The sequence below is a fragment of the Pieris brassicae genome, chromosome 9, assembly GCF_905147105.1.
Source record: "Pieris brassicae chromosome 9, ilPieBrab1.1, whole genome shotgun sequence".
Lineage (NCBI taxonomy): Eukaryota > Metazoa > Arthropoda > Insecta > Lepidoptera > Pieridae > Pieris > Pieris brassicae.
In genome coordinates this window covers 13,455,668-13,483,252 of record NC_059673.1, presented here as the reverse complement: position 1 = coordinate 13,483,252, position 27,585 = coordinate 13,455,668, and the positions used below count along the sequence as shown (strand labels likewise).

Genomic DNA, 27,585 nt, shown 5'->3' with positions numbered 1-27,585 from the left:
TAGAGGGCCACTAGCTGATTAGCGATGGTCAGAATGGCTTTCGTCGTGGTCGCTCAGCTGGTGACATAGACGGGCAGAGGCAATAGAGTCCAAGGAGAAGGCTTTGGTTGGCTGTAATTTTGGAGATAGCGAAAGCCTTTGGTTGGGTGTGGCAGAGAGCACTTCGGAAGCCTAAGAACTGAGGATAAAGATTTTCTTGCTTGATTCATTTTCTGGTAGTTATGTCGGGAGATCAGCTATCACGCTGATCGTATCATCAAGGTCATCATTGACGGATTCACAAGGCTGTGTCCTACCCCCGAACTATGTCCCACCAATATCAATTATATTGATACGATCTAGGGGATGAGATAGAAAACGCCGTAGATCACTGTAAGGGTTTATTTTTTTAAAAATCAACGAGGAATTGGCGTTTTTTTAGTGTAATTAAATACTAGACAAACGCAAATTACCTGTCATCTTACATAGAAATAGAAATGTCATTGAATATGCGTAATATGTTATTATTCGAATATGTAATTAATCCAAACCCAAAAACCATCATATCCCTGTATCTTCATATCCTTTAGCATTAGGATGCAAAGCAGAAAGATCTCACTTGAGTCACTAAACTTAATTTTTTAAATATATATGACAAAGGGTCATGTGACTTTCACATCACAAGAAGGGTGTAAGACATGGGTATTTTCAAAATTTATTGTATTAAGTCGAAAATAACCGTCAAACCCGTGAAAATAATGATACAGCGCGAGTTCTATTACAAAATGTTCTATCTGTATCATCCTTGTGATTGAAGTTCGCACGAGCCTTTAGAGGGCATTCACCGAAACTCTTAGCTTGCTCTAGAGGTAATAAGTAATAAGTAATAATAAGCAAGATCGCGAAGCCACCTGCCCTAAGCCTGTAGGCAGCGAACCGCAGACAGAATCGCGTTTACAATGAACTGCACCGGACGTATTAGTTTTGCCGCCACTTTCTGGTTTTTAACGCATTTGGTTTTTGTTCAAGCATATACCACTTTCACTCCCGGGGCAATTTCGCACCATGGAACTCCTATGGAAATTGAGTATTGGGATTTTAAAAGAAAACCTATCGATCAGATGGTAGACATTACTAATGAACTTGGTATAAAAGTACTGGCGGAACATAATTATTTAAATTCAAATAACATAGCATTTTCTCCATACGGTTTAATGGGAATCCTAGTGGCTTTATACGAGGGAGTAGATGGTGAATCTTCGTATCAAATCCAACGTAGTGTGCCATTACCTAGGGATCGAAGAATTATAAGGATAGGTTTCAGAGATATACACCGCTCACTAAAGGTAAGTTATAATTATAACGTAGATTAAAATATTCACTATATGTTTTATTTCTTTTAAATTACAGCTTAAGCAAAAAGTGCATTAGGTATATATAAGTTTTTTGTTAAATTGTTTTAATATATCATTATACATTTGTGCCACGAAAAATTGAATGTTTTATGATATTGCATTTATTATACATATCGTCTCACGTCTAGAATTTCATTAAATTTACGAAGATATGGTTTTTACTAACTCTTATTAATGTCAGTTTTTCTATCTTTAAAGCAAATTATGAATTATTCTTATTTGCTTATTTGGATTTAAAAGTATTAAGTAACGTTGGTTAATTGTAACTCTTTTTTCTTGCAAAATACTGGTTTATATGTATGACTCACGTAGCTACATATTTTTAATAAATATATTTCATCTGTTATAATATAATCTTACAATAATAATCAGTGACGGTACAACCTCTTTAGATCTGGACCTCAGGTTACTGAATCTGTTTCATGATCATTTTTTTAATCTAATAGGCAAGTAGGTGATCAGCCTCCAGTGCCTGACACACGCCGTCAACTTTTTGGGTCTAAGACATATCCCTTAACCGTTCCAGCGAATGTTAATAGAAAGAAAGTCCATTGGTCCAACAGCCAGGGATCGAATCTACGACCTCAGGAAGAGAGTCGCACGCTGAAGCCACTAGGCCAATACTGCTGCAATATAATATTATACCTAGACCAGTCACTACAGTAATGATAATTTCATAAATCCTGCTTAGTATGTCATATATTTTGTGCTATCAGTAATAATCACACGAAGATATATGTATCTGTAGAAAATCTTTTCTTTATTTGTTTTAATAATATTTCAGACATATTTTGTTCCTGAAGAAGGATTTTTGGCAGGATTGGCTTTAAATAATGAAAATGTAACATTTACGGAAAGTTACAAAAATACTTTACGTTTTTATAGTTTTGAGTTACAAAACGAGCCCAACACTACAAGTAGTGAAAGCACGAATATGACATCTCCAATGGCAGACACTACATTTACAACAACAGCAGCAACGCATACTGATACTACCACAATGCAATCTACTACGAGAATAAAAGAAGAAAGTACTACAGATCACGTTACTGAATCATTGGGTAACACAACTGCAGCTACCATGGAATCAACAACAAATGTAGAAATAGTCACACAAACTGAATATACTACAAGTCAGGGTTCGAGTCCAACATTTACTACTGAAACTATTACAACACAAACGGAATCTCTTATTACAACTGAACTGTTAACCACTCGTGATTTAACTACTACCGAGATCGTATCATCACCAATTTCAACGGGAAGTACCTCAACACCAACTACGACTGAAATTGAATCATCTTCAACTATGACGCAAACCACATCATTACTAACTACAACCGAAGGCACATCACTACAAACTACGATGGGAATAGAATCTTCACCGACAACTGAAACAATGTCATCACCAACAGCATTTGCAAATAAAGAGGATGAGGCAATATCTCCTCAAACGATGCCTTTGATATCTGAACAGGCTAACAATAACAGTGCAACATCTGGAAATGATTCCACGCTAGAGACTCTGCAACGTAGGAAAAAATCATTGTTAGATTTTATATTCACCAATCCACCTGACATGGATGTCTATGAAGAATACAGGTCTTTTACCATCGGACAAGAAGGATCTGAAATTGATATGGATACACAATTTGTGCTTAATGGAAACCGTAGAATTGAGGTATATATTATACCTTCTTCCTTATATATCCTGTCTAACCAATGCGATAAGTATAGTTTAACAAAACTATGTATGTTTCAGGTACCGTATATGTATTATGATTCTGTGTTACACCATGCCTATTTACCACATTTAGAGGCATCCGCCATTCGTCTGCCACTGGACAGCGACCGTTATTACTTGCTAGTTGTGCTACCTCTCAGAGCAGGGTATGGGGAAATCGAACGACTGCTTGCGCGCATGGCAAGGGAGTCAGACCTCTCCGACGTTTACGGAGCTTTAAGACCTCGGCGTGTCAGAGCGAAAGTACCTAGCTTTGTTGTGAAGGGTCACGTTATTTTAACAACCGATCTACAAAAAGTAAGATTTTATATTCTTTATGGCGTGATGGGCCACTAATTAATGAGTGTACAAAGAATAGGGTTTATATTTGATTTGAAGCGTGTTTAAAAAATACTTCTCGAATATCAAAGATACCAAGGACTTTCTAATATTTTAACCGAAGTTAAATTTTTATAACAAAATCGTGAAAATTTATTTTAGGTTGTTTTGACCTATATTTTTATCAACACGGCTAGTAATAAAATCAAAATTTTACACAACACTTTAGTGATATTTCGATTTTTAATACTTCTATGGTCTTCTTTAAAACGATCTTGTTCGTTTAAATTTTGAAAAAAATTGTCATTCTATGCTTCATCAGAAACATATGAATATAATTTACAACCCCAACAGCTTTGTTTTCTATAACAAATCAATGTCAACATCAATGATTAATAAATTAAATATCGCCATAGCTCGGAATTCGCGACGTCTTCGAGCCTCGTCAAGGGGATTTTACTCCTATGACTTCTCAGACTGGGGTTTACGTGCGAAGCATTGAACAAGCTGTCTCCGTCTCAATGAGGAAATATCAACCAGATGAATCGAAGAGTGAGTATTTCATATATTTATATATTTTATTAGTCGTAGTTACAGTGGCTCATCTACGCAAGTCGTTAAAAAAATATCAGACAAAACAGACATAGAAATCCAGACCTAAAGGATGTAGCGTCAGTTTTTTTAATGTATAAACAACAGCATGCAGTAGGTTATACCTACTCTTATGAACACTCGTTTTCTAGAAAAATAATAAATCTATAAGGCCAACGCAGACCAAATGTTTTACTTAGCCATACTTACAATTAAATTCAAAGTTTGATTTTATCTTATCATAAAAAATTCAACGTAAAAATTGTGTTTGATTAATTGGAATTTGACAAATTAAACGCTTTAATAAGCATAATTATATTGTAAATGAATGTTGGGACCTTAACACGGCGTACTACAAAGCTCTGGGAACATTCCGAGGTCACGGTGGTAAACCATTTAATTGACCAAAGGTGCGGTCAACGTTTGAGACGATGCGAGACAGCAAAGTAACGCGTTTATTTTATAAAAAAAACCAATAAGCGCTAATTTTCAAATTAAATATTATAAGAAAGTATGCGATGATGTTATTATCCGTAATTTATTTTTATATTTCAACTACCAGATCCTCTCCGTTTCACTTTTGTTAATTTAAGTCGCATTTAGGATGAAGAGACGTATTTTTAGTGATTCACTAATAACCATTTCACTAAATATTTAAGCAATTAGTGGCAGTACATAGAGGTACCTAGGAAATTTGCTTAGGTATATGGTTATATAGGTTACTGGTTAGTTGACCACCACCTTGCTCAAACGCAACAAAGTCTAAATGAGTCTCATAAATTAAGAGCGTAGTAAAGAAAACATTAATATAACATCAATTCAATGTTTTATACCGTAAAAAATTTTCACCTAATTTTCTTGTTCGAGAGTAAGATAAAGTATAATTGCTAAAAGAATACAATTCGCAGTGTGAAGTATATAAACGTCCGTTGTCTATTGTCTATGAGAGATGTTGCAACGACACGCGCATTTGAATCAATTGATGCGCCCCCGGTGCTCAGGCAGTGACGGTAATTAGGTAAATTATTGTACAAATATTACTGGCTCATGGAAGTTATGATTCCTCGATAAATAAAGTTTTCAATTACATAAGTGGACTAAACTGGGGATAATATAGTTGATTGTTTCCTGTCAGTTGTCACCGCAAATAATTTAGCTATTTTGTTTTAAATTTAACGGTTCGCCGCATTTGCATGACGAGGTCGAATGTTTGCCGTAATATTTGCTGTATTTAGATTAAGCAAATTAAGCTACTTTAATCTAAACATAATACATGCACACATGTAGCAATTTCCTATGCTTAAACAATGAACGTTAAGGTAAATCATTTGTAGCTGAGAAATATACCTTTTGTCTTCTATTATTAGTTCGCTATTATTTAAAAATGGATGGATGGTTAAGTAAAGTAGAAAGACAGACAGGGACAAACGAACGACTGATGTTCTGTATTTAATTCTAATATATTACCCTAATGTTATCCGTTTTAATGTGCAGTCAAAGATTATTATTAAAATATTCACTTTCTCAACTTGTCGCTATATAATGTCATATTGAACTAGTGCGGTCCCATCTATGGGCACCTAAAGTTGTACACAACCACTTCATATTTCCTTCAGGACTCTTGTCTTCTTAGCTTGCTTGCAATTTGCATTAAACGTAATGTGAATATTAATATTTAAATATACGTACAGCTGGATATGTATAACTTTATTTCATGTGATTTGTGCATAATATATTTTCTTATTTCTAATGCCTTCTTACGAGTTACCCAATAAATAACACAGAAATTATATTTTTTACTAAATGGTTTGTCGAATGAATTACGTTTAATAAATATTAATATTTACGTACAGCTGGATATGTATAACTTTATTTCATGTGATGTGTGCATAATATATTTTCTTATTATTCTAATGCCTTCTTATGAGCTACCCAATAAATAACACAGAAATTATTTTTTTTATACTAATAGTGGTTTGTCGAATGAATTACGTTTTATAAATTTAATTTCAGTTTAAATATAATTTACTGACATTAATATGGATATTATTTATTTCAGAAAACTTATCAAAACGACGCCGACCCATTACATTCACAGCCACCTACCCCTTTCTGTACTTCGTCATGGACTCAACCATACATGTATCTCTGATGGCTGGCAAATTGGTTGACCCATTGAATTCAAGAATATTATAGAAATACAAAATTATACACAACTTTTATGAGACAAAACCTGTAAAGATTTTCAGATAATTGACATAAATATTTCTGAATACACTCATCATTAATTAGACCCCTGCTATTAGTTGAGATTTTAGTCCCATAAAAAGGACAAGTTACATTGGCTATAATAACTAATAATTGTATCAAGAACTTAGGAAATGCTTTGGGGGCTATTTGATCATAACAAATTTAAAGGCAACATCTCCATTAATGTTTAATAAATAAAACAAGTGGTTTTTTGCGTTATTTAATTACACATATCACTTCGCCCTCTTAGACTTGATCTTTCTTAAGTAGAACTCGAGCTCTTTGCCTTCCAATACGTAACCATCGGCGCGACCGCATTGGCCTGGCCGACTCGCCACACAGGCTGAAAAAAACATTTCTTAATTACATAGTGAACAAGTAAATAAAAATATTAATAGATCGGTAAAATATTCAGAGTAACTATGACAGATATCATATGACTGCTAGACAGTTCCCAAAACGGTTCCTGCCAATAGATGCAGCCTCACAACTTCTCGATTTCATCATTAATAGGAAGTATGGATAAGATTGTTCATTTATAAGAAAATAAAAGCTGTACACAATCCAGTATCAAGTTAAATTATAACATATTATTAAAAAATCCTCTCTCGCATCTGACGCACTAGATAATTACAAGGATTTTGAATTATAATTTTATTTTATAATGAAGATGGTTTAGATTTTGTCAAGGTTTACAGATCGGTTAAGTTTTTACCTAATAAACGTCCAGTGTGGAATTGTTCTTCTAAACCAGCTTCAACCTTGGAAAGGCGCTGTCTGGACAAATATTTCTTTGCGGTCTTCTTACTTCTTTTCTTATTAATAATGGCTTCCTCAGCTTCAGTCTTTAAAATAAGATATTTGTTATGATATTTTTTTATTTTTGTGGTTTATTACATTTTCTGTCAAGAATTGCAGACAATCAACTAACTATCTGTATCAGTAGTATTGTAACAATGTTGTAAATAGGTTTACAAATAATTCTGTGACAATATGTAAGTTTTTAATTATAAATATGGTTTTAAAAAATTTGGTAAATATTCTATAAGGCATATCATGTGGACATATACTAGTACTAGTTAAGTTAGAGTGACATTCTGGAATTCAGGAAATTAGAAGAGGTTGGTGCTATAATAACTAAGCAACACAACACTTTCAATTTGGTAAGGTAAAAGCAAGTTAACAAACAACTAAATGTTAACATTCATGAATTTTTAAATTGCCAAAACTTAACAATGATATGAAATTTACAACAATATTTTTTAAATGTTACCAACCAACCAAGATTCCATGGTATTATGATTTATAAAGGTAACTCACAAGACCGTCCTAATTCTACAGAGAACTCTTGATGTTCTAACACTGTTTAAAGAAATCATAAATAAAAAAGTTTATTTGGATAAATGGATGGAACATCCATTGGTAAATTATTATAAAGTTGAAACTGTTTCATTAATTAATGGCACCGACCATCTTTTACAACAACAGTTTATTCTAGAATTATTCAATAATAAATACTAAATCTCAAGCATGTTTCCTTTAAGGATCTGCTTATTTTACTAAGTGACAAATGTGGACCTAATTTATCTCAAAAATTAATTTATCATTTTCGCATAAAAGAGTGTAACTCAAAAACACTACAGCAAAAATATTAAAAAATTGAGACAGTTGTAGTTTGACTCACCAGTTTAGCACCCTTCTTTCTTCCAAGAGGCAGAAGGTAGTGGGATTCATACCACTGGCGGAAAGGGGTGGCATCAACTACCACTATAGCATTCTTAACAAGAGTCTTCGTACGCACCAACTCGTTGTTAGATGCATTGTATACTACATCTATGATACGAGTCTTACGAGTGGCACCTGAAAAACAATAATATATAGTTAATAAACAGTTGGTAATGAAAGACAAATAAATATTCTCAAGTAAATATCTCTGAGACATGTGAGAATTTTTTTTTACCCCATCATGTAATAGGCATTTCTATTTGGTTCCACATTTTAAATGGGTGTCCTGGAAATTTTATCGAACTTATGATATAAACATTGAAAACTTTAGTTTATAATTAACTATTTAAATTTTGGTAGATACTTACATTCCGAACCCCAAGCAAAGTTACCGGTGTCAAGACGTAATGCACGGTATTTAGTATTTCCTCCACGAGAACGGACCCAATGAATTCGTTGTGGGCCAAGCTGAAAGAAATAATTTTACAGTTAAAATACGGCACACTAATATAATCACAACAGCACTAAGAGGTTATATTGTAAACACGTTCTAACTTTAGTGTTAGCAGCCGGGCGACCTAACTCGTACTTCCTCTTCTTACGGATTGGGGCGCGCTTACCGCCCGTAGCTCTCCTCTTATGCCAGTGATCACGGCTGATACCTATACAAAATCAAAAAACGGATAAGTTGAAGAGGAAAGTTCACTCACTTCTCATATTTATTTTGTTAAAGATTTAGTACGTCAAACAAAAATAATAACAGAAACAATTTTCACATCCTCAGTTCACTTAAATATAATAGTTTTAAACTTAAAACTTATGAGTATTATATTGATAAAAGTTGATTTAATTTCACAAATTACAATTCTACTCACCCATCTTGTCTGGGTCAGAAAGAAAAGATTTGTCAAAAGGACTAATAGAATGTCGTAACTATTTCTGTCAAGTGTCATGACCACTGACTTTGACATAATACATCAGGAGAAGTATAACCGTCTACTATTCGTATGAGATAGAAACACCGCTTGAAAACATTGAAACAGTGTAAAAATAAGAGTGGAGACCTAGCTGTTTGGCTGTAAATGTTATATTAATGTGTCTTATGAAAAAATGTATAAGTGAATGAAAAACTTATTCACACTCATATGATATTTTTGATGGTAATCGTAAACAAATTTATTAAATTCTCGTGATGGTTGCTTTTGCTTCATTGGGAAAATAGGAAACACATTTCAAGAAAATTTATATAATTGATTCTTGTGAAAATCCTTAGTTTGTTTGTCTTGGTCTGTATAATTTATATATCTATTAGATTATAGATAGCTCCAAATTATAATGAACGTTTTCCAAATAAATTATGACTTAAAGGTCTATGTTACCAGGTCATAAAATAATAAAAAAAATAGATTATAGAGACAATTTAGAGTTATAATTTAAAATTAGTAAGCCGTTTACGCTTATTGCTCTATTGATATTTTTACAAGATAAAGCAATTCCTTGATTTTATATTTATCCGTTTACAATATCCTGGAACAAATTACTTAAATAATTTAAGTATTTAGTTTTGAGTAAAATCGAGTATAATTTAAATCTGTTGACTAAGGGCTTTATTTAAAAGGCTAAATCTCTTGTTATAGATATTTTAACAATATAATATTGATTCTTCTTTTGTTTGTAATATAATTCGTAAGGTAAATATTCCGTATCGCGCCACCAGCGATTTGAGTTTAATTTCATTGTTCTGTTTCAACCTATGTGGGATTTCCCAATTATACAAACCATCTTACCATAAAAGAACTGAAATGTTATTATTAAATTTGCAAACCACATTTCGTGTTGGCATCTTGTCATAATATTAAAAAAAATTACGTTATCACTTGCACGCTGTAAAGCACGCGAAACGTCAGAAAAAATTAAATATCAAATTATGTAAATAATTACATATAAGTTTATAATAATAATACATAGCTACAATCCGGTTATAAAGTGTTTTATTTCAACGTTATCACTTAACTTATAAGTGTATACTGTATGCGGCACACTTAATTTCATTAAAGTATCCGAATTTGATTACTAAGTTTACAACTATCAAGCAAAAGGATAAATGTGGATTAAATCTCTGGTTTTCGTTAGGTAATTAGTTATGCCCTCATATTTTATGTGTTTTATTTCTTATTCATAGAGAATACACAAGTTTCAGATATCTGTGGCCAATACACAATTGTCATAAGTAATACGGGACGCTAGTTATTGCTTACTGTTTTCTTAATGGTTTCTTTTTATCATGAAATTTCCAAAAAATAAGTGAAATAAATAGGCTATTCTTTTAATTAATTGGGCACTTCATTGTATTTGTGTTTCTAAGGTTATCAAAATGTCAACGACGGATTTTTATATTCGTTATTATGTGGGCCACAAAGGCAAGTTTGGTCACGAATTTCTTGAATTTGAGTTTAGACCCGATGGTAAATTGAGATATGCCAATAATTCAAATTATAAAAATGATACAATGATTCGCAAAGAAGCGTATGTGCATCCTTGTGTGATGGACGAACTCAAACGTGTTATCGTAGATTCAGAAATTATGCATGAAGATGATCGACTTTGGCCTCAACCAGATCGAGTCGGAAGACAGGTATAACAAAATTTATTGTTATTAATATTCTGAGTTATTTATTTAGTAGACATAACAAGCAGTCATAACCGCACACAATGCCATGTAGTGAGCAATAAGTAATTTCATATTTTCAGCACTTTAGGTTATACAAGTTTGACAAGTAGTAATAAAGTTTGTTTGTTACAGGAATTGGAAATTGTTATTGGGGAAGAACACATATCTTTTACAACTTCAAAGACCGGCTCATTAGTGGATGTTAATCAGTCTCGTGATCCAGAAGGCTTGCGGGGCTTCTATTATTTAGTGCAAGATCTCAAGTGTCTAGTATTTTCATTGATTGGTCTCCACTTTAAAATTAAGCCCATATAAGTTACTTTTAATATCTTTGGAAACTTAAATAAAAATATTTTATACAGTATACTTGTTGGTTTATTTTGGTAAAACTTCACTTAGTGTTAGATACACTAATGTATTTTTGTATTCTGTCAATTAAAAGTGCATTCAATCTATCTATTTGGAATTTGCTATCTAAAACATATTACTGTTTAGTATAAATTATAGGAAGTGTTAATGTTAATAGACCTTATTAGTAAATATTTTATTTTTCTAGACCGTTTCATTAAAAAAAATAAACTTCAATGCACAGGGCAGATGCAATACAAAAATCATTTTCACAGATACCTATTTCAGTATATTCTTTCCATAAGAACTAAAAACTTATACTACATTCTAAACTGCTATTTAAAGGCTGCCGATACTAAATATAAAACACTCAAAAATTTTCAGGCATAAGTAATATGCTTATAAAGAAACGTATGTTGCTGTATTTATTTATGTTTATAGCATAGCTTTGCGCGTTGCGCGCGCATCGCATCTGCCCGGCGGCGACTATGGCGGACGAGCTGTGAAGTATGGTCGAAGTTCTTTTAAAATCGGATTGTATCGACTGTTGCCAATGGCATAAACGAAGTTTTCTGTAAAAATTGTACATTGTAAATAGTCCTGTGTACATATAGTAATTATATTTGTGGTCGTTTTGTTTAGAAATTGTGTGAATAGTGTATTATTTTCAGTGTTTATTGAATTCAGTTCTCGACGCCGACAAATCTATAATTTGTGTGTTAATACAGTGGCACGTAACATAAAACAACAAAATAAGTGATTTCTCAATATATTTTACTCGTCTTAAGATAATTTTGTTCACCCTCTTTGTTTCAAAACTTAAAGAATAAAGCCATTGCCCGATCCTTGCAATATTTTGGTCCTTTAGCGGCTGTCATCGTGCCCCGATAAAACTAGTAGCTGTCATTACAAAGACAAAAAGAATACAAAAGTCACTAAATGGCTTCTATTTTGAATAACGCTAACCACAAGTAGTATGTTTGATAATGTAAATCGAATGATTAGAATATAGATCGATTATTATTAGTAGGTAATAGCCGTAGCTCCCTAAAACAGAGATTGTGAGTGTTGTTTACGGTTTGTGGTACTGAAGCGTGGTAAAACTGAATGCTCGAGCCTCACGATAGCCCAATGAAGTGGCCAGGCACAGGCGGTGAAGAAGAGGCCGGAGAAGGTGGATTGCAAACGGCGCGCGCGTCTCAAAATCGCGCTCAGGACGACGCTGCCGTGCACTATATGTTCCAGCGAGAAAATCAAGAAACCGAACTGTCCTTAGCTTCTAAACAACGGTGGGCCGTTGGTGATGATAATATTGTTGAGGTACGCATTTAATCAGTAATTATAAGCACCTAAAAATATACAAACCAATTTAAATACATACTTAATTCTGTCATTGTTTTGTCATTGTGACATTAAATAATTTGAAATTTTTGTATGAAATGCGTTCTTGAGGTATTGGGACATTTGTAATGACTTATAACCCTGAAATTTATATGGTTTGGGTATTAAATATCAAAACTATTTGTTCATTTTTAATAAAACACCCTGAAAGTATTTATTTATATTTAGGGTAAGATTCAGAATAGAGACAAGAGTAGGGCTAAGTATGATTCCTGTGTCAAACCATTACATTCAATGTAATTCTGAGAATGATGGTTAACATTATACATTCCTAAAATTGTTACTAAATGTTATTGCAACTGACAACTTAAATTATTATACAACAACCACCATAACATCAAAATAATATATATATGTATTTTATTTTATATAATATTCATAAAAAATGTTTTTTTAATGGCCTAAAAAATTAAATAAATATAAGAATTGATCATATTCTTTTGGAAGTAAATTCTGTTCTTTCTGTAACTAAAAAGTTCTGTCTCTTTTATTCCAGAATCAAGATAAATGGAAACACCCTACACCAATAGCAATGAATAATATGCAACCTCAAGGACAGATGGTGCCCTTAAAAAATGCACAGGTTACACCACAACAATATATTAATCAAAATATTGCATCATCAGTGGGGCCGCTGGCTATCAATCCATCAGTTATTGGTAGTCACCCACATCTGACAACCAGTATGGTTCACACACAGATGGCACCACTTCAAAATCATGCCTTGGGAAATAATCTTATTCAAAATAGTGCAATGATGCTACCACCATTACAAGGGATGCAAAATGCTCCACAACTTGGACAACAAGGAATATATGATATGCACCAACACCATGCAAATCCAATTCAGGCAATTAATGGTATAGGGAAAAATGAACACATGATGTATATAAGCCAGGCGGGTATGCTTGCCCCTGGAACTAATCAATTTCTCCAGCAAGGACAAAATCAATTAGGACTCACACCAATGCCAGCTGTTAGAAATCAGGTAAGTCTATCTTATTATTCCACTGGTAATAGATTTGAATAACTACAGTAATATACCTCAATATATATGTAATTTTGAAGTGTTATGTATGTAGTCATACAACTTAATAACAATCTGTAATGTAATTAACATGTTTCGAATCTAAATCCACAACAGCTTTTTTAAAATACTTATTTATTTATACTTCTTTACCATAAAATACAAAAATATTCATATAAAAAAACAAAATGCCTATGTAGGTAGGTAAGTCAAAACATTAATTTGTGTGTGCTATATGTGCTATATTTCATTTTGCAATGGTAAAAGGACATCTATGGCTATATTGTATGTTTATTAGAGAAATCACAAAGTTAAAGATATTTTTGTTCTTATTATCTCTTAGGTTCTCAATAGCTTGCTTAGGTAAATGATAAATGAAAATTACAGTTATTTCCCTATGATTTAATATTTAATTTTGATTGAATCACACATAGTTATGCCATAATAATATTATCAAATAAGATTTATTTGTACAAGCACAAAGTTTTTGGAATATAAAAGTTATTTAAATAAAAACTTAACATGTTTTCTCACAACATCAGTTTTGTCTAGCAAATACTGGTAACAGTTTTTTTTTAATTAGACTTAGTGGCTGATGGCTAATGTCAAAAGCTGTATTTTATTGAAATTTAAAGATATTGAACCTGTATGGACTAAAGCTCTTTGCCTTTCCCATTAGGCATAAATTTATATCATCATTATTAAAGATATTGTAGAAAATAAAGTTATACCAATAATTAAAACCTGTAATACTGTCAGTATATAATAGACAAAATATATTTATAAATATTTTGAAGGTCAGTTGTTTACGTCTAGGTTGTTGCAAAACCAAATTTATGATTGCTGATATTGTCATTATATTTTTAGTATGAAAGTACCATCAACATCTTTCATCTGAACACTAGAGATTGTATAGTAAAGAAGCCATATCAATCTAAATGTGAGATTTGTACTCTGGTTTTGTTCAGTTGAGACAAGCAAATAACTATGCATGTTGACAAATTATTCATATTAAAATAATAATTGATTGTACCTCGCATGGATTGGGAGAAGTTACCTGGTCTGGTCCTTGTTTCCAAAAATTGTTTAGCTAATTGTTAGACAACTGTATCCACATATCTCTTAATTATCATATTAAATGTTTAATAGTTAAGAGGAGATTGACCTTATTACACCTTCAACATCTACATTCTCCAAGATTGCAGACTACAGTAATTATCTCATTCTGTCTAGATCTATTGGTGACATTAGATCCTAATCTAATAGAAAATACAGTCAACTCTATTCATTTCATAAGGACTGCTCTAACAATTAAGATTTGTTTGAAAGTAGTTAATGTTTTTGAGTGTGTATGCTGGTAGCATTATTTTTGTCTATACCAGTAGAGACTATATGGACTATATGGACATAAACGATAAATACTTACTTTAAATTTTTTCACTCAAGTTAAATAACCAATGTCAATAATTATTTCAATTGTTAAAATCACAAGCTGTAATTTATTTTAAATTTAGAGATTATATAATAATAATGTAAGAAGATACCAAGGTCCAGGTACCCATTATAGTTGTCACAGAATATCTGAGCAAATTATTTTTGCTAAGAAAGGAAATCTGGACAGGTTGCTAGAATTACATGTTTTCTCTATAATAAAGACTTATCATATCAGACACATTAAGTCCATGTATAAAATATATTTTATTTGTCTAAGTGCAGTAGTGTTTTACAAAGTTTTTTTAAAATTTTGTAACTTGCAATGTTCTAAGGCTAGCATTCAAGATACGTTATCGTAAGACGGTCGAAGACCGGGTTAAGCCTAGTCATGGCCAAGCCAAGTTTACAAAATTATATTTAGAAACATTGTCAAACTTCGCGAAGTCTCGTTTGCATTGTTTTTTGTAAGACAGAGAAAACTTTTTACCAATTGGTGTAACCATGTAAAAATTTAATAATGTCGCCTGCATATTGTTATTAATATTATATGAAACTGCAGTATACATCAATTTAACAATGCAGTAAAGACAAATAAATTTTAAGTTCTAAGGTACTTTTTGAACCAATATAATTGAGATTTTGATAAATAAATTGATTTATTTATTTACCGTAGTAAAATATTTTAAAGTTTTATTTAGGTGATATATTAAACATTTTATCATTCTTTATTACCAGATTTATATTCACCAGATTCGCATTACGCCTATATTCTACAACGTTGAACTAACTTTTTTTCTTTTATATTATGGCAATATTAAATCTAGTTTCAAGAGTTGTTATAATATTTTTTGTGTTCGAAGTTCCGATATATTTGACAGACGACGTCAATTGCTCATCTTTAGCGCGCGAAGACTTAGTCTCGCTCCACTCGCCAATTTCCATCACTTGACGTAAATAAACTCCAGTTTAACTTAGAGTGTTTCTAAATACAAATATGATCGTGATGTCCTTGGACCTACGGGAGTCATTTCCGGCAGAGTCTCGTCGTTGTTGTATTTCATTTAGTTGATGGTAATAATCAAGGATTTTCAAAAGTCAATTATAAATATCTTGACGTGACTGTAAATCAGGAAACTAACTAATCGACGAACAGATGTATTTTAAATTTGTTCTGATAGTCCATATTTCTTTCATTTCGCCTACACTGTTTGAATTAGGTTGCGCCGTTTGATACATGGTCCGTTTCTTAATCCTTTTTATCAATGACAAGGCAAGGCACCAGGTGGACCTGGTGGCTTATCACTGTTTATTTTTCCATTCATTATTACTGGCGCTAGATATTTTTCTTGTGTGGGATATTGTGGATGTATTCGACGACCCTAATGTTTCGATCGGCTAAAAAGCTGGAGGTCCAGTTGCATGTTTTCTCTGGGAGCCAATAGGTTGGAAGCTTTTCTTGGAAGCGAGAGAAGCGCTTTCTGCCATAGACGATCGAAAAGCTTTCGCTACATCCAAAATTGATACGACGAATTACAATAAATAAATTAAGAGTCTTTCCTCCAACATCGATTTTGTTCCCTTTGTAGTAGAGACTCTTGGGCTGTGGGGTTCGCTAATTAATGACTTAAGTTATCGCCTGGTAGATAGTACCGGTGACCGCAGAGCTGGTGCTTTACTCGCTCAACAAATTAGTATCGCATGACAGCTAGCAAATGCTGTCAGCATTAAAGGTTCACTGCCACAGGGAGGTTGGTTGCTGTGAACCTTTATGTTAAAGGTTTTAAATTTATTTTTATTATTACTATGGTAGGTTAAGGAATTGTAAATACTGTATATTTATGTTACTTATTGTTATGTTTAGGTTTTAATAAATAATATTTTCGCAGGGTTAATATCCGTAAGTAGTTCCAGAAAAATGTTTACTTTTCGCTATAGCAATCTTATTTCGCGACCGATATCCTGGAATGGTGCGAAAAACCAGATTTCTTTATTGTGAAGAAGTTTTCAACACAAAATTGTGAGCGCATTTCTCTTTCCACTGATTTTAAATGAAGATCGTGTACTATAATTCTTTCTACTCTTACATTAAGGTTTTTAGACGACGAATTGTGATACATTTTTAAAGTTGCTGGTAGTCAATTATCTGTAGATTTGTTACGTGTCATGTGACGATATAGAATTTACATTTCGTTTTCTTTTGGTTTTGACTCATCGTGTACTGCTAATTACAGTTTAAAATTTCCTGCTCGATTCGGCGAATCAGATAATTCTCAATATACCATGCTGCCAGCATTCGATGTCTAGTTTAATAAGTAACTTCGTGTAGCTAGAACGCCCCATTTCTCTCGTCACTACTGTCCTGCATGTATTAAGTTAATCTACGATGTAATACATGCGTCAGCTACAATAGAACTTAATACTGTCAACCCTACTGACATAGATGAGAATGGAGTTAGGAAGGAAGAAGAGACTATATGACGAGAATTTAGATGTTGTATATTTCGCATCAGTCACACTTAATCACAAACATATGAGATAGGCTTAACTAGTATTCAACTAGTATTTAACAATGACTTAAAACACAAGAATAAAAAATTACTCTTACTATACTTAATAATTGTAAAACCATTTATTAAAGGGAATGTGAAAATTTTCAAAATTTTAGATTTTTAATGCCGATCAACAGTGTTTGTCTTGTTGCTTCATGAGCGGTAACATTTGTTTTGCTTTTGCATTATATTGGATATATCAGCATTCTTTAACTCAGAAATTGCTGGTTAGATTCTAAATTTGTGAACTCCTAGAACTACAGAGAAGAAACTAATCAGATTATAATCTAATCTAGTAGTCTGCTGCTTCTTTTTTTGACTGGTACCTGTTTATACTTAATAAAATTTTTCAAAATGTTCCCAATTTATCTACATATACCTTAATAATATTTTTAAACCAATGTCAATATTATTATTTAAAACTTGAAAAATCTAAAGGAATTAATTTCCAGCACACAACACAAAAACTTTTATGTTGTCTTAATAAATAATATTAATAACAGTCTTAATTTTCTCTGATATATGAACTGCCACACACACAGGACAAATTTCTTAAAATGCTTAAAAATGAATTTGTATTATTCTAAGTGCATTACAGTTTGTTTGTTATTTTGTTAAAGCTTTCAATAACTTTCTAACCTTTTGCATCCACTGAAAATTAAAAATCAATACTTACTGCGATGCTCTATGGTCAAACGATTGTGCAATGTGCGCCATCTATTACACGTTTAGTAAAACTTGACTCCTTCCGCGACGCTCCCCACAACGGGGAGAAGTTTACGCAGGCGCTGTGTTCGCCGCTCGGCGTATGTCCTTTGTTCGAAACAAGTCAACATTGTATTTTCAAGTTTAGATTTCCTACATAAAATTTGCAGCAAATAGGCAATTTAGTGTAAGAGATGTGTTGTGTCATTGTTAAAATAAGTATCACTATAATTTAGTTGAAAACTCAATGTGTAGTGTTTCGTATTTCAATAAGCTTTCGTTGTGGTACATGATTGAGCTTTAGGTGGATTGTACGCATGAAACCTTTGAGTGACTTTTTTTTCGAACCTAATGTTAAGGATATGGGCCCCGACATGGTAAGTCTTTGTGTTTTACTGTGTAGATATTTGAAATAACTTTATGTTTTAAGTCATGAATTCGTGGAAATCTTGACTTTTCACAGCAACAGGTCCGTTTTTGTTTTGTTTACTTGTCACCGGCGTCCGCCATTTCTGAATCGTAGTAGCTCACCGGTAGCTTTTTAGACTAATTCAGAAAACCAATACCTTTGTAAGCTATGTTAAATCCATTGTTAAATAGATATCAGAATGCGAATTACTCATATACATCTAATTTGATGTTATCGATATTGATATTCTTACAAGTAGCTTACAAGGCCATGTTCACTTGATAGGAAACAACCAGAACTAGTCGGCATTTCTTCTCTACAAAATCACTATTGCAAATAACAAAAATACATAAAAGTCTGCTAAATTATCAAAGAATATATAAACAATCTTATATATAACATCTTAAGCTGATTATTGCAACATCTACAGAAAAATACTTCTAGAACAGAACTGCAATCCTTACTTATAAAGTTAACGATTCATAGAGATTCTGTGTGTGTTTTTTATTTTAAGCATTTCTATATGAATATAAATATGATTATTGTTTTTGACTTATGATAGTTGATGTTCAATAAAATGTATTTGAATTGCATGAATTCAATAGATAGTGTGTATGTGTTAGGGGACAGTGGCTACATTGGATTCTTCGGCTAGCAGTTTGCTGCTAGACATTATCAAAGCAGAATAAAGCACAAAGTGAGCGGGTAACAAGATTTATATCACTGCTTCTACTGAATGTTCATGTGCTTTAAATCATTCCAACAATATATGATGCCCTTATTATTTTGCATTGTTATTCTATCTCGGAAGCAGTAGGAAATAGTTATTGTTTTGTTGTTTTCTACAAATTTACAACATGGCATCCAAAATGTGCTGCTTCAGTTATGTTTAATTAAAAGTTTAAATGCTTTTCCGCACAACTCAATGTGTTTTCTGTTATACTTGTTTTATTTTAAAAATGTTATTTAGTTCATCTCTTTGTTGCATGAATTTGTGGAACATTGAAATGAAGCATGTCATGTTATAGTGAATCAAATAATTTAAAGATAAAAATGAACATATTTTCTAGCCTCATAAATTATATAAAAATTAAGCTGTTGTGGGGATTTGAATATTAAATATAAAATTTATAGGTTTATAAAATTCTTAGATTTAATAATCATTTCTTGTACTAAAAAATATTTGGCTTATCATTACTATTAGGACCATATGATTATTTATTATTCCTGGAAGAGTAAATGAAAATGTGATTCTAAAGGTTATTTTTATTTAGATTGCACCTGCTGCAAAAAAGCTATGGGATAAAGGCCCAGGTGCGGGAGGAGACAGCAAGGGTCCTCCTCAACTACCTCCTTTGCAGCTTAATCCTGAACAAATGTGGCGTGACTCCACCTGGTCTGCTCAGGGTAAATTGCTAACAGTCTTTCATCTCAAATAGAGTCAAGATAATTCCTCTCTTAAATTATTTGTATGTAATAGCTTTCTTAGTTGTTACATAATCTTTTTCACCCTTTTGATGTCATATCCATTCCCTTACAAGTATTAATATAATATGTTTGTAAACATATTATATTATTTCAGTAACTTTTATTTCATATACATAACATTAAGTCTATCAATTGTAATGACAGTGGAACACAATGTTGGTGTACCGATGATGGGTACACGACGCGGTGTGGCCTTTCCTGGTGGAGACGCGAGCAGCATTCTGTCACCAAGGGACACAGCTGGACTTGGAGTAAAGATGGTTGAATATGTGCTGGGTGGATCACCTACAGGTAATTAGATTACATTAGAACCAATACATTGGTAGTTGAATTATATATTTCACAAGGTGTAGGACAGTTCTAATGATGATGTTGTCTGAAGTTTAGATCAGCTATAATCAAGCATAAACATCATTCTAATACATAAGTTATTTAAATTTGTCTTTTACTCCTATTACTATTACTATTTACATCAAGTTATATTTTCTTTATTTATAATCAGTAATTCATAAATTATGTCATAGTACCTAGTTTTTTAACCAGGTATGTAGTTTAAGAAAAATAAGTAAAATTATACAGTTTTTGGAATCAGTTGTTACTAGAACATTTAATTTTAGGATTTTGAATGAACTAAGACATAAAATGATGAGAAATAATTCTTATTTAAATCTAATCTTTATGTTGTAACATGATTCTTATAAGAATAACATAGACCTTATATACACACATATTATTATGTAGTTGCTCTCATGGAATTTGACTGAAACTATATTGTGTGTCCTATAATACCAAAACAAAGATTGGTAGTGTAAAAAATTTAGTTTTGAAACTGGTTTATTTACATATCGTTACTAGACCATTTCAAGTTTGAATTTTTTGAGAGATCACTTTATGTTTTCGAATAGAAGCAGGTGGGGTTGCTTCCGGTGGCAACGAGAAAGTCGCTGGTGTAGTGTCAGGCCTGCGAGGCATGGTCCTCGAAGAACGCAACGAGGAGAAATCAGGCTCACCGTTTGACAAAGATCTGCATGAACTACATGACCACGGGCAGTTGCCTAACGGCCTTCATAATGGCCAGGAAGACGACAAGGCTTTTAAGTAAGTGCTTATAATATATAGATGAAAACTTTTATTTTATTATTTCTTTAATTAATTCATTATTAATCAATATCTTTGTTCTTGAGGTAAATTTCAATTAGATGAAATACCATATGACAATATTAAACAATTTTATTTTATTTATGTATAACTATTGTAGCTTAGTCAACACAGATGCAAAATTTTATACGAAGTTAATTAGAAGGCTTAAATGAGCTCGATAACGTAATATGGATAGATTCGGCCCCAGTGACTATGATGGGGCGAGCGTGAAGGTCGGTAGGAGCTCGAAACGGGCCGGTGCGGGCAATAACCGCGAGCGATCATGGCCTCTGTCAATGCCAAGCGCCCCACTCTGTTTAATTTTTACCGTCTGCGCCCGCGCAGCCCTCCCCACTGCATACGTAATACTTTATCATACTTTCCAACATATGATTCACAGAGTAAACAGATCTGCTTACATAGAAATTTTATTACAATTATTATCAATATCAAAAATCGTTCATAGATATTTACTTAATATGTTACGACCATTTTTGGACACTATGGACATAATATCATAGCGATATTAACACGTCAAATGTACGATTAAAAACCTAAACCTAGTCGTACACGTTGCAGTCGCACTCCGGGCTCTCGGCAGCCATCTCCGGCCGAAGAAGACGGAGGGGTGGGCGTGAACCAGGGCGTGGGGGTGCGCAACGGCGAAGCGGCCTTCCCGCTGCTGCCGCCGCACGCGCTTCCCGCGCACCAGCCGCAGCCGCTGCACCATCTCCCGCATCTGCAGCACCCGCAGGTCTCTATTCTCAAATTTCCGAATTTTTCATTTAAACGCCTATTACAACAAATCGTGTTCGTGATGGCACCGTTTTCGGTAACATGGTTACGTGAATAGACAAATTGTCAAAATATATTTAATTATATAGAAACGTAACTTTATTGTACACTGTCAACTGGTTAGTGTGTAGTAGTGTAGTAAGGAATACAGTAATATTTTGAGCCTATATGTAACATTACGCCGAGCAGTGTTGGCCTAGTGGCTTCAGCGTCCGACTCTCATCCCTGAGGTCGTAGGTTCGATCCCGGCTGTGCACCAATTGATTTTCTTTGCATGTGCGCCTTTAACTTTCGCTCGAACGGTAAAGGAAAGCATCGTGAGGAAACTTTCTTACCTTAAGACCTAAAAAGTCGATTAACAAATGATCATGAAACAGATTAAGAAATGTGAGGCCCAGACCTAAAAAGGTTTTTAGATTAGGGCTGATTATTATTCATAATTAATAAACATTACGCACAACGGACCAATTGAGAGTCTAGTCCCACAAACCTTTAATAATAACACAAGTAATAATAATAAAAGCCCGTGTAATTTTCAATCTCTACAAACATAAAATTTACAGCTTAGATTTGTTATATACATTTTTTTTCTTGCTATCCTAACTTCCTTCAGTACCATTGATCGGAACTCTTTCACGGGTAAAGGCCTCATCTAGCCTTTTCCAAATATCTCGGTCCGTTTTTATCGACATTGTTTTATAATCCATTTAAAAAGGCTATTATACTATACTGTTTGTAAATTTCAATACAACATACCTAGGAATTTTTTATCCTTTGACCTTGATTATCATTTTAATATTGACAAACGAGAACATTTTCACTTTCTATTTTAACACTATAGCTGTACAATATTAGACATATTTGTAATAATAATTGTAGCGCCACTACCCTATATGGGCCTTAGCCTCAGATTGCTGCTGTTTTTCTTTAATGAATTATGTTAGCTGTGTTCTATATTTTGTAAGAGACACAAGTTAATTTTAAAATCATCCTTTAATTACCATCTTCTCTTTATTACCATCTCAGGTTTGAGAATAGCTCATCTAAATAATTATTTCTATACTTATAAATCTAATATGTATATTTTGTATTCCAGCATCACCCAGGAATGTTAGGTGTGGCTCCGCTCCAGGGCCTGCCCCATCCACAACATCCACAGATACATCCTGGTGAGTCCATTGTGATTTTTGGTTACATTAGAAGAATAGTCGCTCTAATATTAATATAGAATAAATCATTTTAGATGTACAATAGCATACAATTCAGCAACTAATTTGAAATTTAAGTTCGGCCGATTTAGGCAATTGACCAATATATGTAAGGCCAGCAACGCACTCGCGAGCCTGTAAATATTGTGTGTCGTCCACGAGGCGGCGATAACATTTAAAATCAGATGAGCTTCCGACCCCCGGTTCTATAAAAAAAATATGTCTTATAAAATCTTGATCGGTGCTATGTTTAAATGCGAGAGAATTCCAATATTATAGGGAAGAGGTACATAGACACTTTTTATATAACGTGAAAGGACTGTTTGTACCACGTTTAGATGTAAATAACATAGTTACCATGACAATAAACACGGCCATTTTCTCCAATGCAATTTATTTCACTCTGTTTCCAATACGAAACTCATACAGTTTGCACTGCTGTGTTAATTGAATCTCTTAGCATTGGTTGACTGGAAGAGATGAGCTCGGTGAACCCAGCCATTATACTTATTGTTTTCTTGTGTAAAAAAAAAGGAATAAACCTGTGATAGGGTTTGCTCTGACATTTGGCTCGTCTTATTTATGACAAAAATAAATTCAAAAAAGCTCGATTTTTTTGGCATTTGATGTATTTTAATGGGATAATTTTGTTCTCCTTGAGAGTTGAAATCAAGTTAATGATTATAATATAAACCAGTTGCAAATATAAAAGTACTTAAAAATTTAATCGAGTTTAAACATAAACACTCTTTATAATGAATCCAAAATGTACATGCTATTGTGGGTTTGTCTTGTTTACTTATTTTAATTAATACATATTTTTGATATCAGTTTTACATTTATGGAAGGATTTTTTTATTAGAAAATAATATATTTCTTTATTTGAGTTGTGTTATTTAGAAAGATAGTAACACTTATTATCCAGCAAAAAAATAAAATAAAAATAATTTAAATATACTGAGGTTGTTTTTGTTTTATACAGACTCACCCAATAATTAATATAAATGAAATCAGTCTAATTACACTCTTTTAACTGTATGAGGAAACCAGCAGACTTAGATATTTTTTATGGAAATACCATTAAGAATTTAAATCTTATCGCTTATGTCTAAAAATTAATATAAAAAGTCGTTTGAACAAAAAATACACTATTATATTTGGTTTTTAATGTATAACTACTTAACATGTTTTGTTTTCAGGCATGACTCTGAATGACTCCATGAACCAACACATTGAACTTGTTCTACAAATGGAACAGCATCCTCAATTTGACAATAACAGCTTCGCAAATACACCACAGGTAATAAATAATAAAGTCAAAATTATATATGTTTATGAAAAACTCTTCTTATTAATCAATTAAACGTACGTGATACTTTTATCTTACTTTATGTGCCTACAGCTTGCACTAACCTTCTGAGAAGGGCACATATAATTCGGTATACGTGGGTAACACTGAAAATGTTTAGAACTGGCCAGCTGTTAGAAACATTGCTAATGAAAACTTTTTCGAATTTCAATTTTAGAACTCTTTAGTAACCTAATGTATATTGCATTAGTTTGTCATTTGTTTGTGAATTGGCGGCAAATCTAAACTCTTGAAACATGTGAAAATGAACCTAACGCGAGAAAATTTTCAACAACGAAGCTACGATAGGCAGCGATTAGCATTTTCCCCATACTAAAACAGACGACCAGAACCACCTTCGCATGGACTGGTTTGACATATATAGTCTTCCGCCATACAGTCCTGACTTGGCGCCCTGCGACTTTCATTTATTCCTAAGAACTATAGATAAAATTCGAGTTATTAAAGAGCCTTGAAGATGCGATGAAAGCGTACGAAAATGCCGTAGAAGAGAACTCTTAGGAAGAATTTCTCAGTGGGTCCATCGAATGCGACGATGTGTCGGAACGATGTGTGTGAACGGAGATTACTTCGAAAAACAAAAGTATTGGCAACTTTCTATATTAAGCCGTTTTTCATTTTCTAAACATTTTCAGTGTTACCTAGGTATAACTTTAGTTAACGAATTACACAGGTTATCTATTTTATTGTCCGTTTACTGAACTGAATAAAAGTTCTATTATTTCTCAGTTATTGGTGCTTGCATAGTGGTATAGGCAATTATTGTAAGCGTTTCTTGAATTACATTTACTTCATTAAATGCCAGTTCTATATCCCACGAGAAAAGGCTTCACTTTCCCCTATATAAAAGTTGTAGCAGTGCCAAGAGTAAAAATAATATGCTAAATGTCATTATATGCTTATTGATGGATATGTCTTAACTAAGCGATTGAGCCGCTTTTTTATCACATCATCAAATTTTTTATTCTTAGTATAGCATTTATCATGAGGGCAAGCTAACTATAGCTAATAAGCTATCTAATAAGAATGTAGGGGTTGTGAGACATAAGGAAATTTAATTTTAGGTCTTATAAGCCTTCTAAATTGGCTTATCCGGCTTGGTATCATGGTCTATATACCTAAGCTAGATTACTACAGTGGCTTTATTATTCCAGTACGCTGGTGGCGTGGGGGGAGTAGGCGGCGGCGTGGGTGGTGCGGCGAGTGGCGTGGGCGGTGGCGCCCTCGTCAACGGCGCTTCGGTCCAGCCTGCTCCTGACTCTACGCAGCATCATCAGCCCTTTGACGTACAGGTCAGTTGTAGATATGTTTCTTAATACTCTAAATCTTTATTCAGCAGTTGGCATAACGTTTATTCCAACGTGTTGGTGGTATGTACTTGTTTTTGAATTCTAAGAAAATTCTAATATTTTAGGCTTACAATTTATCTCTTTCATAGAAAAGGCTACGACTACAATAATCGCAAAATGAAGCCTTTTAATTTTAAATGCTGGACTAGAGGAGTTTGCTTTACAAGTAAAATATGCATCATGACATATTATATTGACATAACACCAAGAAAATACAAACAGGTTGTCTAATTAAACAAACAATGGTAATAACTACTGCTAGTTTTAGAAAAATAACAAACACACAATGGAAAAATGTGAATTTGATATTTTTTTAGAAAATTAACTGATCGTCACGTAAGATTATTTTATCAAATTATTTTTTACATATTTTTTAAATATATTTAAAGCTGCAGTTAACTACCCCAACATATTTAATTTCCTTCACTCTTGTAAAGTAATTGGTCCCCTGTGTCATAATTAAAAAGAATCGGGAACCGTCCTCTGGTGGACTGTCTACGAATTTTGTGATATTCAATTGGAGTCCATTTTTTTCGTACCAATTTACTGCACAGTCAATATCATGCTGCAAACAAATATTCTTACATAGAGTGACATTTTAAAATCATTTGCGAACAGTAGACACCTGGAGCACCTCTAGCAGACAGCTCATTTATCATGATCAAAAATCCGAAAAGCCCCAAAGTGTTACACCAGACCTGTTGCAATATTTTTTACAGCGTATTGTTGGCCATGCTATGAACTTCATTTAAGGGCTCGTGAAACTTACTTTTGCTAACACTTGTAAGGACTTATCATTGTCAACGCAGTCAAAAGTCATTATTTCAAAATATCGCATGTCCTCCGCTGTCGACTCCAGAATCTTCTTCCCGGTACTTCTTGTTAATAGAATTATCTATATATACATCGAACTTGCATATAAAAATGTCGGGATCGGTTTCGCTGTCGCTGTTGGAAGTTAGAGTAAGGGCCCTGGTTTTTGTGAGTTTTCACAGCCTTGAATTTCGAATCGGTAACCCAATATTCTAGGTAGGGCACCAGATCATACAAGGGCAAGTTCTTCGCCTAAGCGTGAACTGCAGCTAGTGGGGAATCCTGGTTTTTAGTATTTAACGAGAAAACTATGTTTAAATAAAGTCAGTTGTTTGTCGACATTCCTGGTCTATACTATACTAATTAATACTAATTTAGTAGCTGTAAAAAATTGGTGATGTATTATGCTTATATCAGATAACCTTGTATTAAAGTTAGAAAATTTAAATAACAATATCAATAAGGTTTCTATCATGCATTATTTTATTTATACAGCAATGCTCCTTTAAACACGTACAGGCATCTTCATTCAGGCTCTTTTAAGCACGTTGGAACACATAAACGAATAAACATAATGTTAGTGAGTTTCCTACTAGGAAATAAATTATTGTTTCTAATAAACTTATGAAATACCTAGCTGCCAAATAATTTTTTTATACTGCCAGGGCGTTATCAATTAGATATTTTTACAAATTTGTTACAATTGTGTTCTATCCCCGACCCTGTTTCTTCTGCATATCAATGACATGTTGCAACTTAGCAACATTCATTGCTATGCGGACGACAGCACTTGGGATACTCTTTACACTGGCCGGGCAGGTATTTCTCGGGCAGTTGTCGATGAGTACCGGAACAAA

General features: G+C 33.1%; 4 protein-coding genes across 6 annotated transcripts in view; 3 read left to right on the top strand and 1 right to left on the bottom strand.

Moving 5' to 3' along the window:
* Nucleotides 1-938: 938 nt before the first annotated feature.
* LOC123714429 lies at nt 939-6,324 on the top strand. Its single transcript, XM_045668670.1, has 5 exons — nt 939-1,325; nt 2,179-3,075; nt 3,157-3,435; nt 3,873-4,008; nt 6,107-6,324. The coding sequence occupies exons 1-5, from the start codon at nt 939-941 to the stop codon at nt 6,241-6,243; spliced, it is 1,836 nt and encodes a 611-aa protein (XP_045524626.1). The 3' UTR covers nt 6,244-6,324.
* A 147-nt stretch (nt 6,325-6,471) lies between these two features.
* Nucleotides 6,472-8,999, bottom strand: LOC123714361 (40S ribosomal protein S8). The gene is made up of 6 exons (XM_045668591.1): nt 8,898-8,999; nt 8,578-8,684; nt 8,391-8,490; nt 7,982-8,157; nt 7,013-7,142; nt 6,472-6,640 (listed from the first exon to the last, which is right to left on the bottom strand). The coding sequence occupies exons 1-6, from the start codon at nt 8,899-8,901 to the stop codon at nt 6,531-6,533; spliced, it is 627 nt and encodes a 208-aa protein (XP_045524547.1). The 5' UTR covers nt 8,902-8,999; the 3' UTR covers nt 6,472-6,530.
* Nucleotides 9,000-10,236: 1,237 nt separating this feature from the next.
* On the top strand, nt 10,237-11,059 carry LOC123714203 (protein mago nashi). The gene is made up of 2 exons (XM_045668394.1): nt 10,237-10,657; nt 10,826-11,059. Exons 1-2 carry the CDS (start codon nt 10,397-10,399, stop codon nt 11,006-11,008), a joined length of 444 nt encoding a protein of 147 aa, XP_045524350.1. The 5' UTR covers nt 10,237-10,396; the 3' UTR covers nt 11,009-11,059.
* A 434-nt stretch (nt 11,060-11,493) lies between these two features.
* The window catches only part of LOC123713968 (maternal protein pumilio), a 56,428-nt gene continuing 40,336 nt past the window's right edge, over nt 11,494-27,585 (top strand). The window contains exons 1-9 of one of the 3 annotated variants that reach the window (XM_045667892.1): nt 11,494-12,361; nt 12,939-13,430; nt 19,841-19,973; nt 20,199-20,345; nt 20,963-21,152; nt 21,774-21,948; nt 23,086-23,158; nt 24,397-24,497; nt 25,721-25,858. In XM_045667892.1, the coding sequence (XP_045523848.1) occupies nt 12,149-12,361; nt 12,939-13,430; nt 19,841-19,973; nt 20,199-20,345; nt 20,963-21,152; nt 21,774-21,948; nt 23,086-23,158; nt 24,397-24,497; nt 25,721-25,858 (1,662 nt within the window). In that variant the 5' untranslated portion in view covers nt 11,494-12,148. Of the gene's footprint in view, nt 12,362-12,938; nt 13,431-18,264; nt 18,535-19,840; nt 19,974-20,198; nt 20,346-20,959; nt 21,153-21,773; nt 21,949-23,085; nt 23,159-24,396; nt 24,498-25,720; nt 25,859-27,585 lie in introns of those variants that run through there. The other 2 variants (XM_045667891.1, XM_045667893.1) reach the window with 2 other exon arrangements.